The 17,770-nt window shown below is 45.1% G+C and overlaps 1 protein-coding gene across 2 annotated transcripts in view; it reads right to left on the bottom strand.

Annotated features, from left to right (window-relative positions):
- The window catches only part of MOGAT3 (monoacylglycerol O-acyltransferase 3), an 81,610-nt gene extending 70,795 nt beyond the window's left edge, over positions 1 to 10,815 (bottom strand). Inside the window, exons 1-2 of one of the 2 annotated variants that reach the window (XM_063930157.1) lie at positions 10,637 to 10,815; positions 5,468 to 5,535 (exon numbers count right to left, since the gene is read on the bottom strand). In XM_063930157.1, the coding sequence (XP_063786227.1) occupies positions 5,468 to 5,483 (16 nt within the window). In that variant the 5' untranslated portion in view covers positions 5,484 to 5,535; positions 10,637 to 10,815. The remainder of the gene's footprint in view (positions 1 to 5,467; positions 5,536 to 10,636) is intronic. The other variant, XM_063930158.1, reaches the window with a different exon arrangement.
- Between the last annotated feature and the right edge of the window lie 6,955 nt (positions 10,816 to 17,770).

The raw sequence follows: 17,770 nt of genomic DNA, 5'->3' as shown, positions 1-17,770 counted from the left end.
TTTTGGTGCTCCTACCCCCTATATTTTAAATAGGAACAGTGCGCACATTCAGCGCACAGCCCGAAAAGGGGCGTGTTCTTGCTAGGAAGGGACATGACCACACAATAGTACCCCAATTCAAATTACGCCACACAGTAGTGCAACTTTATTCATATGTTACCATGCGACAGTGTTCCTAATTCACGTTACATCACACAGTAGTACCACTTTACCTTATATACGTTACTCCTCACAGTACATCACACTGAATTGCTCCTTATTCACATAACACCACACCACATTGTGGCTGTATCTGCATACGACATGCTACATTAAAGTGATTTCCAGGAATACACTGTAACATAGCATTTTGTATGCAGATTCAGCCACAGTCACACACAGAATATAGGCATGCTGCATATCATTTTAATCAGCAGAAGCTGCTGGTGCCCCATGGCATACCAAATGCCCTAGGCATTTGCCTAGTTTGCCTATGCCTATGGCCGGCTCTGGGTGTGGCCGGCCATATACTATGCAAACGCAGCGGATGATTTATTGAAAATTGGTACACTCACTTGCAGTGCCTTGCGCCTGTGGAAATCCATCTTGGTGTGTCTTTAAATGCACCATCAGATGCATCATCGAAACGTTCACCAACCCTTTGGCAGGTGCGGTTTCTCCGTCTGGCGGTGGACTCCTGTGTGAGTAGCCGCGCGTCTTTGGATGCAGCCGCTGTCAGTGACACTCCCGTGTCTGTCGAACCCCCTCCCTGTACCTTCCCAGCTTTACCCACAAAAATCCACACTCCCTGCACACAAATTCATTCTGCTTCTTGGTGCGGTAACAGTCGGGCCAGGTGCGCAGTGAGTTTATAGTGTTCCTTGTCTGGGAATAATAAACACTTTCAACCTCCTTGTTTACAGTGATCTAATGGGCCCTACACACTGGGCGATAATACTGAAAGATATAAACGATCTCGTTCATTAATGAACGAGATACCGTTCATGTCTTTGAGTGTGGAGGCACCAGCGATGAACAATACACGGCCCCGCGCTCGTTCATCGCTAATACCCCGTCGCCTGTGCATGCAGGCCAATATGGACGATCTCGATCTCGTCCATATTTGCCTGCACTGCTATGGAGCCAGGTGACGGGGGGGGTGAAGAAACTTCACTCCCCCCTTCGCTGCCCCCCCCCCCACGCCGCCGGGTCGTCCGTCGGCCGTATCCGCCGTCGGGCAGCTCGGCGGAGGATCTGTCAGTGTGTAGGGCCCATAATACAATTAATAATTAATGTAACAATTAAGTTACTTTGTAAAGAATAACGTGTGCAATAGAGCTGAGGTCTGTCTTGATTTATACGGTGTATTTTATTACAATTTTATTACAAATCGTCATATTATGTCTGCTTAAATATAATTGCTTACAGGCTATGGTAGTAAAATTGCTGTAATGTATTAGCGTTCTATTGTAGATTATAATGAAAATAAATGAGGATATTTAATATGGTAGTAAGTTTATCCAAATTCACATCAGTAGTCACCGTCCAGGTCACATAAGAGGTTTTATTTGGTGGAATCTTATCTATATATGTATATTTGTATGTTTGTCCTTCATAGGATTCTACAGCCCTGATGGCTCTGGACCAAACTTGGGGCCTAATTCAGACCTGATCGTAGCCGTTACTCAGTTACTCAGACATGCGGGGGGACGCCCAGCACAGGGCTAGTGCGTTGCCCGGACCTTGCCCCTAAAACGGCGGCCAAATGCCGCCGGCCCGCCCCCTGTCAATCAGGCAGAGGCGATCGCTGGGCTGAGATGGCCATTGGCTGTCTGGCATACGCCAGCGCCCGCGCATGCGCGAAAACGCACAGCAGCGCTCAGGTCTGAATTAGGCCCTTGGTACACAAACTCTTCAATGTCCAACCTAAAATACTGGCGGGGTTTCAAGTGCAGGGCCAGAACCCCAATCATGAAAATGCATATAGAAAACGCATTGGTCTGTTTGTGTGTTTGTCTGTGAGGTCATGCTGTGATGTCATAGTGGTAACAACTGTCTGTATCAGGACTTTGCTGCTACTGCTGCTCTGTCTCATAGTGCGTCAGAGCCCAGGCAACACACAGCTCACCAGCAGGAGGCGATATCACCGGGAAAGATACACTCGTAAGGTTAGTGGCTGAACAAAGATAGGGACAGCTTTGTGTAATACGGTTGCATATCAAAGTACTGTATGTATGTATGTACATATGCTTGTTCTTCATAGGCTCCTACATGGCTTGATGGAGTTAGACAGAGGCGGCTTATCCATCGTACTGTGTACCTCTAAGGAGATCTTATTGATCAATGAGACACTGCTAGAGGTAAACCGGCTTGTTTATGGCAACCGACGCGCGTTTCACATCCTTGTGCTCACTCAAAGTGACTGACAGAAGATAACAATCTGACTGTTGCATATGAATGTCTAGATTGTGGGGGGGAGAGACATATAGTGGAGAGAGATAAAGTACCAGCCAATCAGCTTCCTAGCTGCCATGTTACAGCCTGTGTGTGTGTGAAAAATGACAGTTAGGAGCTGATTGGTTGGTACTTTGAGCTCTATTCATGAAGCAGTGAAAAGAGTGGAGAAGTGAGCCTGTGGAGAAGTTGCCCATGGCAACCAACCAGCCGCTCTGTACAATTGTATAGTATGCAAATTATAAATGTTACTTCAATGCTGATTGGTTGCCATGGGCAACTGCTCCACTGGCTCACTTCTCCACACTTTTCACTGCTTCATGAATAGACCCTTATACTGTATCTCCCTCCACTTTATCACGCTCCAAGGCTTAGTACATCTACCACTGTTATATAACCATGGTGTCAGGCGAAACCACCATCCAGGACGATGTAATACGCGGGAAGACGTCGAACTTGTTTTGTCACATAGAGTTCATGTATTGTCGCTTAGACTGAGGAAGTCTGTGTGACAAAACATTTTGGGTGGACTTCTCGTCATCTTGGATGGTGATGGTTGATACAGTGGTGATACGATCTCCTGGAGGCCTTCATACACAACACACAGGTAAGTCTATTCATTTTTAACTTCTGTAAGTGGCCATTTTGGATTTCTGTTTGTGACCATTTCTTTTATACATTTATATATTTGGCAGTATTACACCATGGCTTGTCTCTATTTTAGAGAAATTATTTGGAAAGTGTTCCAGATGCCTTCATCTCCAGTGAAAATTGCTGGGATACTGTATGAGTAGTATTGCTAATATGCTTGAATATATTTTATCTATGTACGTATAATATTTTGGGCGGGATGCACTAAAGCAGAAATACGGTAAAATCCCCTTTTTGGGGGATATTAACTGCATTTTCAAATGTACTAAAGCCCCGGCGCCAGGCCTCCGACGCGGAGGGTAGTGCCAGCTATAGCCTAAGGGCTTCTTTCGGTGTCGCACTGTGTGAGGGATTTTATCGGATCCCTCTCAGCATGCCCAACGGCCGCCTCATCCTTCTGCGCATGTGCAGATGGACTCCCAGGTCATAAACCCAGAAGTTCAGGGACCTGAGCGAAACACGAATGAGAGCTCTTATCGGAAGAGCTGCCCTTTGCAATACCGCCAATAGACACAAAAACAGATGCCCCTACATGCCACCTGCCATCTTAAATAGATTTCCGGGTTTGCAACTCAGTTACAAGAGGAGGCTGACACATCATAGGATATCTTACTGACTGGGGTATGGACAAACCTTGGACTTTTTGTTTCAAGTATTCCAAAAATTCAGCATAATATGGGGAGATTGCAAAATATTCTTACTGACATAGTGATATACTGCAAAGGGAAAGCTAGACACATTGCCCCCCCTAACTTAGGGAGTTGATCACAGCAGCAAATTTGTTAGCAGTTGGGCAAAACCATGGGGGTCATTCCAAGTTGATCGCTCGCTAGCTACTTTTTGCAGCCGTGCAAACGCATAGTCACCGCCCACTGGGGAGTGTATATTTGCTGTGCAAGTGTGCGATCGCATGTGCAGCCGGACGGTACAGTTTCTGAGTAGCTCAGAACTTACTCAGCTCTTGCGATCACTTCAGCCTGTCCGGACCCGGAATTGACGTCAGACACCCGCCCTGCAAACGCTTGGACACTCCTGCGTTTTTTCAAACACTCCCAGAAAACGGTCAGTTGACACCCATAAACGCCTTCTTCCTATCAATCTCCTTGCGTTTGGCTGTGCGAATGGATTCTTCGTTAAATCCATCGCACAGCAACGATCCGCTTTGTACACGTATGTCGCGCCTGCGCATTGCGGTGCATACGCATGCGCAGTAGTGACCTGATCACTGCACTGCGAAAAACGGCAGCGTGCAATTAGGTCGGAAGGACCCCCCATGTGCACTGCAGGTGGGGCAGATGTAACGTGCAGAGAGAGTTAGATTTGGGTGGGTTATTTTGTTTCTGTGCAGGGTAAATACTGCCTGCTTTATTTTTACACTGCAATTTAGATTTCAGTTTGAACACACCACACCCAAATCTAACTCTCTCTGCACATGTTACACCTGCCCCCCCTGCACTGCACATGGTTTTGCCCAACTGCTAACAAATTTGCTGCTGCGATCAACTCTGAATTAGGCCCTTAATTTAAGGGTTAAAATTAAATATTCAAGTAGCTTATATTCAGTTTATTGAATAAGTGCATATTATCAGTTTCCCAATAAATCCTTTGGAACCAAGCAGAGCAGTGAGATCCCCCGGTGATAACTTGCGGAGTGTACATTGCTGTCTCGCAGCAGTGATTTAGTTTCATTACTTTTATCTAATCACTCTTAGACTTTGACTTGTGTCATGTATATACATATATTGGGGTTTAAGGTTGTGCTAAAGCTACTCTGCGAGTTTGTTTTGCGCTTCATTCTTTTAGGGTTTGTGGAGAGGAGCAGTGTCTCCAGTACAGAACCTAGAACAGATGTAACTGCTGGTTACATGGATTGCAGTAATGTGACGCAGCAATAACAGTAACTCTTGCTGGAAAGCAGGGAAACTTAGAAACCCTACGCGTTTCATTGACCCTCTATGGGTATAGAGAGCTGGCACCAAGCTATGTCACACAGTATATCACTCGAGGATCCCCTGTTCTACTTTTCTGGTAGATTTATACTGTTTAGAACGCAACTCAAGAAAAGGTTTGACCATCACCCCAGCCAATAATGACTCTGTGGCATAGCTTGGTGCCAGCTCTCTATACTCACAGAGAGTCAATGAAACGCGTAGGTAATCTCAGTTTCCCTGCTTTTCAGCAAAGTCACTGTTATTAGAAAACTAACAATCATCCATTTTATTCTCCACTTTGGGAAAATAGAGAAATTGGGTTTCACAATGAGGTTCTTTGCACAGTTACTCCTTTGTGGAGACCCAGATACATCAAATGTTCCCAGGAGGAACAGAGAAAGAGCATTCCACTATTCCATTACAAAGGTTGGGTAAGTCCTATGTGCCAGTACCTGAACTTGGAGACATGTCACCTGCTCACTGAGGATGGACGATGGTAACTCACAGAGAGAAGTGTTACCTGTACAGAGATATGTGTCATACAAAGGTAGAGCAATTTCGGGCATATGTGGCAATATATGACAAAATATACACTGTGGAATTATAGTTATATAGCTGCAGTGTCAGTGAGGTTTCAAAAAGACACACATGCCCATAATCGCTGCAGTATTGCACGCATGGAAGTATACAGACCCATTACGTCCCTTTAGCTGAAGTTCAAGATGTGCCTGAAACGCGTAAGGCTATAATGCACCTGTATTCGCGCACTCAGGCTTCTGGAGTAGGTGCAGTGGGAAAACTTGCAAGATATGCCTCTCAAATGGGCACAAGTTCAACTCTGCACCGGCTCCTAAATGTGATGACCCAGAGAAAGCATCTATGTAACCTTGGACGTGTAAGAAAATGACTGTAGTGCCCACAGGTAAACTACAGATTCAACATTTGGATTAAGGTGCATCGGGAAAAGGCTCCGCATTGAAACCTGTCTTCTACCCCTGACGATGTGTAAATATGATTTTTAAGGGCCTAATTCAGACCGGATCACTCCAATGCGATTTTGCAGAGGTGTGCGATCGGATAGCCGCCGCCCATAGAGAGTGAAAACCCGCCCTGTGCAAGTATGCGAATACATGTGTACTCCGTGCAAAAACGTCGCCAAACATCTGCAAATCCGTTCACAACTCACTCGCCATCGAATGTATTTCCAGTCTGTGTGTAGCCCAGGGCTTACTCCTACAGTGCCATACAAACAGGCTGATCGGGGTCACACACCCACCCTGAAACCGCTCGGGAACGCCTGTGTTTTTCCTGACACTCCCAGAAAATGTCCAGTTACCACCCACAAAGGCCCACTTCCTGTTAATCAGCCTGAGTTCACCTAGCGATTATAATAGATGCAGGATTTTTTCGCAGTTTGGCCTCGCGTCTGCGCATTGTGATCCATACGCATGCGCAGTCATTCAATAATCGCCCGCTGTGCGAATTCGCACTACAGAGATCAGGTCTCAATTAGGCCCCGTGTTGGAGTAGGAAGAGGTTCTGCAGCACCATGTATGGAATGAAATCAACTATCTTCACCTATTCAATGTCATCTAATTTTCCATCAAACTAAATAAAACCTGTCTTTGCTTGAAGAGCAATATACATGGAAACAGAGCACTTGTACACAGTGACATCACCTGTACACAGGTAATGATGTCACTTGTGCACAGAGATCTAGCACCTGTACACAGGCAGTGATGTCACCTGTACACAGCGAGTGATGTCACCTGTACACAGCGAGTGGTGCCACCTGTACACAGCGAGTGATGTCACCTGTACACAGCGAGTGGTGTCACCTGTACACAGCGAGTGATATCACCTGTACACAGCGAGTGGTGTCACCTGTACACAGGCAGTGATGTCACCTGTGCACAGCGAGTGATGTCACCTGTACACAGCGAGTGGTGTCACCTGTACACAGCGAGTGATGTCACCTGTACACAGCGAGTGGTGTCACCTGTACACAGCGAGTGATGTCACCTGTACACAGCGAGTGGTGTCACCTGTACACAGGCAGTGATGTCACCTGTGCACAGCGAGTGATGTCACCTGTACACAGCGAGTGGTGTCACCTGTACACAGCGAGTGATGTCACCTGTACACAGCGAGTGGTGTCACCTGTACACAGTGAGTGATGTCACCTGTACACAGTGAGTGATGTCACCTGTACACAGCGAGTGGTGTCACCTGTACATAGAGATGCATCACGTGTACACAGCGAGTGAAGCCACCTGTACACAGGCAGTGATGTCACCTGTACACAGGCAGTGATGTCACCTGTACACAGCGAGTGGTGTCACCTGTACACAGCGAGTGATGTCACCTGTACACAGCGAGTGGTGTCACCTGTACACAGCGAGTGATATCACCTGTACACAGCGAGTGATGTCACCTGTACACAGCGAGTGGTGTCACCTGTACACAGCGAGTGGTGTCACCTGTACATAGAGATGCATCACGTGTACACAGCGAGTGAGGTCACCTGTACACAGCGAGTGGTGTCACCTGTACACTGGGCAGTGATGTCACCTGTACACAGGCAGTGATGTCACCTGTACACAGGCAGTGATGTCACCTGTACACTGGGCAGTGATGTCACCTGTACACAGGCAGTGATGTCACCTGTACACTGGGCAGTGATGTCACCTGTACACAGGCAGTGATGTCACCTGTACACAGCGAGTGGTGTCACCTGTACACAGGCAGTGATGTCACCTGTACACAGGCAGTGATGTCACCTGTACACAGGCAGTGATGTCACCTGTACACAGCGAGTGGTGTCACCTGTACACAGCGAGTGGTGTCACCTGTACACAGCGAGTGGTGTCACCTGTACACAGCGAGTGGTGTCACCTGTACACAGCGAGTGGTGTCACCTGTACATAGAGATGCATCACGTGTACACAGCGAGTGAGGTCACCTGTACATAGAGATCTATCACCTGTACACAGCGAGTGATGTCACCTGTACACAGCGAGTGGTGTCACCTGTACACTGGGCAGTGATGTCACCTGTACACAGGCAGTGATGTCACCTGTACACAGGCAGTGATGTCACCTGTACACTGGGCAGTGATGTCACCTGTACACAGGCAGTGATGTCACCTGTACACTGGGCAGTGATGTCACCTGTACACAGGCAGTGATGTCACCTGTACACAGGCAGTGATGTCACCTGTACACAGCGAGTGGTGTCACCTGTACACAGGCAGTGATGTCACCTGTACACAGGCAGTGATGTCACCTGTACACAGGCAGTGATGTCACCTGTACACAGCGAGTGGTGTCACCTGTACACAGCGAGTGGTGTCACCTGTACACAGCGAGTGGTGTCACCTGTACATAGAGATGCATCACGTGTACACAGCGAGTGGTGTCACCTGTACACTGGGCAGTGATGTCACCTGTACACAGGCAGTGATGTCACCTGTACACAGGCAGTGATGTCACCTGTACACAGGCAGTGATGTCACCTGTACACTGGGCAGTGATGTCACCTGTACACTGGGCAGTGATGTCACCTGTACACAGGCAGTGATGTCACCTGTACACAGGCAGTGATGTCACCTGTACACAGCGAGTGGTGTCACCTGTACACAGGCAGTGATGTCACCTGTACACAGGCAGTGATGTCACCTGTACACAGCGAGTGGTGTCACCTGTACATAGAGATGCATCACGTGTACACAGCGAGTGAGGTCACCTGTACATAGAGATCTATCACCTGTACACAGGCAGTGATGTCACCTGTACACAGGCAGTGATGTCACCTGTACACAGGCAGTGATGTCACCTGTACACAGGCAGTGATGTCACCTGTACACAGCGAGTGGTGTCACCTGTACATAGAGATGCATCACGTGTACACAGCGAGTGAGGTCACCTGTACATAGAGATCTATCACCTGTACACAGGCAGTGATGTCACCTGTACACAGGCAGTGATGTCACCTGTACATAGAGATCTATCACCTGTACACAGGCAGTGATGTCACCTGTACACAGGCAGTGATGTCACCTGAATACAGGCAGTGATGTCACCTGTGCACAGAGATCTATCACCTGTACACAGGCAGTGATGTCACCTGTACACAGGCAGTGATGTCACCTGTACATAGAGATCTATCACCTGTACACAGGCAGTGATGTCACCTGTACACAGGCAGTGATGTCACCTGAATACAGGCAGTGATGTCACCTGTGCACAGAGATCTATCACCTGTACACAGGCAGTGATGTCACCTGTACATAGAGATCTATCACCTGTACACAGGCAGTGATGTCACCTGTACACAGGCAGTGATGTCACCTGTACACAGGCAGTGATGTCACCTGTATACAGGCAGTGATGTCACCTGTGCACAGAGATCTATCACCTGTACACAGGCAGTGATGTCACCTGTACATAGAGATCTATCACCTGTACACAATGTTAGTGGTTGGTTTAGGGACACAATTACAATGCACCATACGCTGAAGTCAGCTGCCGCCCACTTAGGGTGACGGCTCTGTTCGCATCACCCTCAGTACGGCTCTGTTACAAACACATAACTGCTGATTTGATTGGAGCAGTGAGCAGTATGTGAGCATAGGCGGTGGTGAAGAGATGCACGTGACTCCAGTATGCAGAATGAACTTACATACTATTGTGCTGCACGTTCTCCAGAGGGGTAGCAGTTGATTTACCGACGGACACAATACCGACGGTCATAATCCCGACAGCCATTGACCGACAGTCAAAATACCGACACAGTCAAAATACAGACATTCATTATGCCAACACGCTCAAAATGCTGACATGGTCAGAATACCAACATTTGAAATGGCGACATGCATTTTTAAGGGATTTTTCCCCCCAAAACAGTCTTGTTCATACTTTGCCATTCCAGTGGACCTGGAGGGGGAATATAACAGTGTGCCGAGCGCAGTAAGGCACCGTGCCCGCATGTTTGGGGACGCAGTGTCCATGTCAACCTATGTCGACACTGGCGCAAAACCCCCTAGAAAAACTCATGTTGGTATTTTGACATGTCGGTATTTCAAATGTCGGCGCTCTGCCTATGTCAGCATTTTGAACATGTCGGCATAATGACTGCCGGTGTCTGGGTTTTGACTGCAGTTCAATGGCTGTCAGGATTTTGACCGTCGCTATTGTGTCCGTCGGTAAATCATACCCAGCCCCTCCAGAGCCGGGTGATTCATAGACGTATACAACTATACCATAACTGCCAAAGGGACATAACTGAGACGCGCTGCAGCATGGGACATTTGAGTGACCCTATGGTTGCTCAGAATGTTCAATGGTGCATGGCCGCCGGTTGCAGGGGAACTGCGCCTTGACACCGGCATGCTTCCAAAACTCTCGCTGTCACTGCTTCTCCATGTCATTCCGATTTGCGTCCCCGTGTTCTTAATGCGATCACCTCAGAGCCTTAGTTGGCTGCACGCCGTGCGAGTTACTTGCAGCTGACAGGTGTGCATTTTGGACTCAACCCCATATTGAATTGATCAATAAAAACCACACGTGAACGTTACACGGGACACATGACGCATACAGTACACAGATGCAGAACGCGCTTACCGTCCAGCAGCCACTTCTCTCCCCGTGTGCTCCCTCTGCAGAGGTTACCGTCCACCCATGTGTGTGTCCGTGTGCAGCCTGTGAGTCTTTGTATTTCTGCAGATCAGTGTCACAGTGTGTGTTGTGTGAGTGTGTGTTGTGTTTGATGTGTAGCAACCCTCCATTATCTCACTATCTGATGCTCTGAACTTTGTCCATGTTACTGATGGACTGGAAGGGACTGTGACCCAGGAACGCACAGGGATTTAACCCTTGTGTCATCCTGGCATTACAGCAGCAATGGATTCCTAATTTAACCCTACTTGTGTCCTGGTAGGTCCAGGCCCTTATTTTAACTATTTCTGTGCACTTTTCTTTTATTGCTGTATGTAATGTGAGTTGCCTTTTTAATCTCTGTCCCTATACAGCCTGTAGACGTATTACTTATCCAAGCTTTAAACTACCTACCTGCCGGCAATTGTCTGACTTATCTGCAAAATTGGAAAAAAGTAAATAAAAAAAAAATGTAAATACCAATTTTTTTTTAAATATTTGGTTTTTCCAATAAACCACTGCAGCCTATGTCATATATCCAACATGGGATCCGGTCTCTAGGTCAACAGTATCTAGGTCGACAGGGTCTCTAGATCGACAGGTCTAAAGCAGGGGCGCCTCTAGAGAGGAGGGGACCCGTATGCAGACTCCGTGTGTGGGCCCTTCCTCTCCCGTAACCGCCGCGCCTCTGAACGCTGTAGACTCTGGCACAGTGCGAGAGTCTACAGCCCATGCACAGGACTCCAAAAAATGGCCGCCGCGCCTCTAGTGGTCAGTGCGCTAGCAGCGGCGCGACAGCTACGGGAGGGTAGGGGGCCCACACGGGGTCAGCAATGGAGTCCGGAAAGGTAAATATAGGAGAAATGGGTGCAGCGTGTGCGGTGTGGCCCCCCCCCCTGGTCTCAGGTGCCCGTGAACCCATTATAGAAACGCCAATGGTCTAAAGGTTGACATGAGTTTTTCACAATGTTTTTCTTTTTTGGACCTTTTTCATACTTAACGATCCACGCGGACTACGATTGGGTATAGTAACCTGTGCCGAGCGCAGTGGTAGCGTAGGGAGGCACGTTGCCCGAAACTCGCTCGCCATGCTAGGGGACACGGTGCACTAATTGGGGTTCCCGGTCACTGTACGGAGAAAACACCAAAAAAACATTAAAAAACTCACGTCGACCTTTTGACCTTTCAACCTACACCATGTCGACCTAGAGACCCTGTCGACCTAATTACTGTCGACCTTGCATACCACACCCATCCAAATACGGGTTTGCACTTCCTGATGAAGCTCAGGGATTCGCTGGAGGTCCTGACTTGTCTATATTAAGGTTTATTGTGTTAATGAGCCCTTAATTACGTCATTAAGGTACTGTGCCTAGGTAATGAGGTCTCCACTCTTGTAGAGGCAGCCCAGTTCTCTTTCCCAGGTCACCTCCAATGTTTATCTGTGAACACCCAACGCGTTTGTGTACAGTGGTCACTAATTGGTTGTGGCTACTGGCAAGCGCATTTCTCTTTGTTCCAAATAAAACTTTGTTAAGCCATCGCACACATAGAGCTGTCATATGTCCCGGTTTCCCCAACACAGTCCCAGGGCGGGTTGCATCAAAGCTAAAACTGCAGCCAAACTTCCGAAAATGATGTTTTCAGAGGATTGGCCACTTTTCTCATATGCACCAAGTTCCTGTATGCGATACATACCAGATCTTGGATGCAGAGGGTAAGGCCATCTGTAGACGATCTGTAGACGTAAATTCCTATATTTTAGCAGTTGGACGATGGTTTTATACTGCGCTTTGATGGTCTTGTGACAAAGGGCGTATTGTGGAATAAGATGCTGAGTGATTGACAGATAGTGAGGTACGGGGAGGAGTGGTTACATAAACGCAGGGGTTTTGTGGGTGTGTCATATCCAGAAACCAAGGCTGCCAAGAGGCCGGGGGGTGTGTGTAATGGATTTACCACTGTGCGACCAAAGTGGTCGCTTAGGGCCTGGCATGTCCCAGGGGCCCACCAACAGGGCTAAATCTGTGAAGATACGCCTGTGTCCGGCACTACACCGTACTTCACAAACTCCAAATAAAGTAAGCTCCCAGCAGCCCTTGCAGCCTGGAGCTCCCATCAGCAATTGCTGTCAGGAGCTGTAGTTTATTTTAACTTTGTGCCGGACTGTCCAGCAATGTCAGCCTCCTTCCCGTTTCTGGTGCCTCCTGTCCCAATGGCGGGCGGCGGTGCTTTGCACTGAAACAGACTGCAGCAGCAGTCTTTCTCTCCTCAAGAGACTGTTCCTATGCGGTCACCAACCGCCACCAAGCTCCAGACTGCTTCAGCTTATCACCTACAGCAATGTGGCTGCCAGCCTGCTATGTGTACTTGGTAAGGGGCAAACTACCATGGGCATTATCTGTGTAAGCGGCACAACTCCCGTGGGCATTATGTTTATAAGCAGCACTACTACCGTGGGCATTATGTGTATAAGCAGGACTACTACCATGGACATTATGTGTGTAAGCGGCACAACTACTATGGGCATTATGTGTGTAAGTGTCACAACTATTATGGGCATTATCTGTGTAAGTGGCGCAACTACTGTGGGTATTATGTGTGTAAGGGGCACAACTACTGTGGGCAGTATGTGTGTAAGGGGCACTACTACTGTGGGCATTATGTGTGTAAGCGGCACAATTACTGTGGGCATTATATGTGTAAGGGGCACTACTGCCATGGGCATTTTATGTGTAAGAATCACAACTACCGTGGGCATTATGTGTATAAGGGGCACTACTACCGTGGGTATTATCTGTGTAAGCAGCACAACTGCCATGGCATTATGTGTGTAAGAGGCACTACTACCATGGGCATTATGTGTGTAAGGGGCAAAACTACTGTGTGCAGTATGTGTGTAAGGGGCACTACTACCATTGGCATTGTGTGTAAGCAGCCCAACTACTGTCGGCATTATGTGTATAAGGGCACTACTACCATGGGTATTATAAGTGTAAACGGAACAACTACCGTGGGCATTATGTGTATAAGGGGCACTATTACCATGGGTATTATGTGTATAAGGTGCACTACTACCGTGGGCATTATGTGTGTAAGCGGCACAACTACGGTGGGCATTGTGTGTAAGCAGCACGAATACCGTAGGCATTATATGTGTAAGTGACACAACTACCGTGGGCATTATGTGTGTAAGGGATCAATGGGCATTATGTGTGTATAGGGAAAAACTACCATGGGCATTATATGTATAAGGGGCACTACTACCGTGGGTATTATCTGTGTAAGCAGCCCAACCACCATGGGCATTATATGTGTATAAGACAGTAGCACTATTACCATGGGTATTATGTGTATAAGGTGCACTACTACCGTGGACATTATGTGTGTAAGCGGTACTACTACCATGGGCATTATGTGTAAGCAGCACAACTACCATGGGAATTATATGTGGAAGTGGCACAACTACCATGGGCATTACGTGTGTAAGGGGCACTACTACTGTGGGCATTAAGTGTGTAAGGAGCACAACTACCATGGGCATTATGTGTGTAAGTGGCATAACTACTGTGGGCATTATTCTTGTAAGGGGCACTCTTTCTGTGGGCATTATATATAAGGGGAACTAGTGAGTGGCATAATGTGTATGAGAGGTACTACTGTGTAACAAAACCTGAATTTGGGGCACTACTGTGTGTTGTAACGTGAATTAGCATACACTGACTGACTGTGGTGGTGGGGAATTTTTTGAGGAAGGGGGGCGCCAAATCAGTGCCTTGCTCAGGGCCCCATGAGGTCTAAAACCACCTTTAAATATGCCACCCCTGCTTTGAATGTGCGTGAGGCTGTGTCACCTTACAGGAGTGTCCATGTCACAGTGGGCGTGTCTAGTAGTTCTGACACTGAAATAGGAAAAGTTGGAAGGTACACTATAGTGGCCCTCAGCAATTACAGTTCTTAGGGCCCAATGTTTCTATGAATATAATTACATATTACAAAATGCAAATTGTATTTTCTAAATTACCCAATGACCTGCCGCCAAGATGTTCACATACTTGCATGAAAACGGCTGAATATTACTATAAGTTATATTTACATTGTAATTGTCTGAGAGGATGGGGGCCCAAATATAGCACCTGAGGGCCAGATATGTCATCATAACAGAGGGAGCATACCAGTTATAATGAGCAGTATAATGTAATATATCTGTAATAATGCCTCATATAGTGTAAAATGCCCATTATAACCCCCTGTATAATGTAATATATCTGTAGTAATGCCCCATATACTGTAATATGCCCACTATGACGCCCTGTATAATGTAATACATCTGTAGTAATGCCCCATATACTGTAATATGCCCACTATGACGCCCTGTATAATGTAATATATCTGTAGTAATCACCCATATAGTGTAACATACCAGTTATAATGAGCAGTATAATGTAATATATCTGTAGTAATGCCTCATATAGTGTAAAATGCCCATTATAACACCCTGTATAATGTAATATATCTGTAGTAATGCCCCATATAGTGTAATATGCCCTTTATAACACCCTGTGTAATGTAATATATCTGTAGTAATGCCCTGTATAGTGTAATATGCCCACTATGACGCCCTGTATAATGTAATATATCTGTAGTAATCACCCATATAGTGTAACATACCAGTTATAATGAGCAGTATAATGTAATATATCTGTAGTAATGCCACATATAGTGTAAAATGGCCATTATTACTCCCTGTATAATGTAATATATCTGTAGTAATGCCCTGTATAGTGTAATACGGCTATTATAATAACGTCCTTTATAATGTAATATATCTGTAGTAATGCCCAGTATAGTGTAATATGCCCATTATAACGCCCTGTATAATGTAATATATTTGTAGTAATGCCCCATATAGTGTAATACGCCCTTTATAACACCCTGTATAATGTAATATATCTGTAGTAATGCCCCGTATAGTGTAATATGCCCTTTATAACACCCTGTATAATGTAATATATCTGTAGTAATGCCCCGTATAGTGTAATATGCCCTTTATAACACCCTGTATAATGTAATATATCTGTAGTAATGCCCCGTATAGTGTAATATGCCCTTTATAACACCCTGTATAATGTAATATATCTGTAGTAATGCCCAGTATAGTGTAATATGCCCATTATAACGCCCTGTATAATGTAATATATTTATAGTAATGCCCCATATAGTGTAATACGCCCTTTATAACACCCTGTATAATGTAATATATCTGTAGTAATGCCCCGTATAGTGTAATATGCCCTTTATAACACCCTGTATAATGTAATATATTTGTAGTAATGCTCCGTATAGTGTAATGTGCCCTTTATAACACCCTGTATAATGTAATATATTTGTAGTAATGCTCCGTATAGTGTAATGTGCCCTTTATAACACCCTGTATAATGTAATATATTTGTAGTAATGCTCCGTATAGTGTAATGTGCCCTTTATAACACCCTGTATAATGTAATATATTTGTAGTAATGCTCCGTATAGTGTAATGTGCCCTTTATAACACCCTGTATAATGTAATATATCTGTAGTAATGCCCCGTATAGTGTAATGTGCCCTTTATAACACCCTGTATAATGTAATATATCTGTAGTAATGCCCTGTATAGTGTAATATGCCCTTTATAACACCCTGTATAATGTAATATATGTGTAGTAATGCTCCGTATAGTGTAATATGCCCTTTATAACACCCTGTATAATGTAATATATGTGTAGTAATGCCCCGTATAGCGTAATATGCCTTTATAACACCCTGTATAATGTAATATATGTGTAGTAATGCTCCGTATAGTGTAATATGCCCTTTATAACACCCTGTATAATGTAATATATGTGTAGTAATGCCCCGTATAGCGTAATATGCCTTTATAACACCCTGTATAATGTAATATATGTGTAGTAATGCCCCGTATAGCGTAATATGCCTTTATAACACCCTGTATAATGTAATATATCTGTAGTAATGCCCTGTATAGTGTAATATGCCCTTTATAACACCCTGTATAATGTAATATATGTGTAGTAATGCTCCGTATAGTGTAATATGCCCTTTATAACACCCTGTATAATGTAATATATGTGTAGTAATGCCCCGTATAGCGTAATATGCCTTTATAACACCCTGTATAATGTAATATATGTGTAGTAATGCTCCGTATAGTGTAATATGCCCTTTATAACACCCTGTATAATGTAATATATGTGTAGTAATGCCCCGTATAGTGTAATATGCCCTCTATAACACCCTGTATAATGTAATATATCTGTAGTAATGCCCCGTATAGTGTAATATGCCCTTTATAACACCCTGTATAATGTAATATATCTGTAGTAATGCCCCGTATAGTGTAATATGCCCTTTATAACACCCTGTATAATGTAATATATGTGTAGTAATGCTCCGTATAGTGTAATATGCCCTTTATAACACCCTGTATAATGTAATATATGTGTAGTAATGCCCCGTATAGCGTAATATGCCTTTATAACACCCTGTATAATGTAATATATTTGTAGTAATGCTCCGTATAGTGTAATATGCCCTTTATAACACCCTGTATAATGTAATATATCTGTAGTAATGCCCCGTATAGTGTAATATGCCCTTATAACACCCTGTATAATGTAATATATGTGTAGTAATGCTCCGTATAGTGTAATATGCCCTTTATAACACCCTGTATAATGTAATATATGTGTAGTAATGCCCCGTATAGCGTAATATGCCTTTATAACACCCTGTATAATGTAATATATTTGTAGTAATGCTCCGTATAGTGTAATATGCCCTTTATAACACCCTGTATAATGTAATATATCTGTAGTAATGCCCCGTATAGTGTAATATGCCCTTATAACACCCTGTATAATGTAATATATGTGTAGTAATGCTCCGTATAGTGTAATATGCCTTTATAACACCCTGTATAATGTAATATATGTGTAGTAATGCTCCGTATAGTGTAATATGCCCTTTATAACACCCTGTATAATGTAATATATCTGTAGTAATGCCCCGTATAGTGTAATATGCCCTTATAACACCCTGTAT

This window comes from Pseudophryne corroboree, chromosome 6 (assembly GCF_028390025.1).
Source record: "Pseudophryne corroboree isolate aPseCor3 chromosome 6, aPseCor3.hap2, whole genome shotgun sequence".
Taxonomy (NCBI): Eukaryota; Metazoa; Chordata; class Amphibia; order Anura; family Myobatrachidae; genus Pseudophryne; species Pseudophryne corroboree.
Note: the sequence above shows the minus strand (reverse complement) of the source record. Positions and strands in the feature narration are given on the sequence as shown.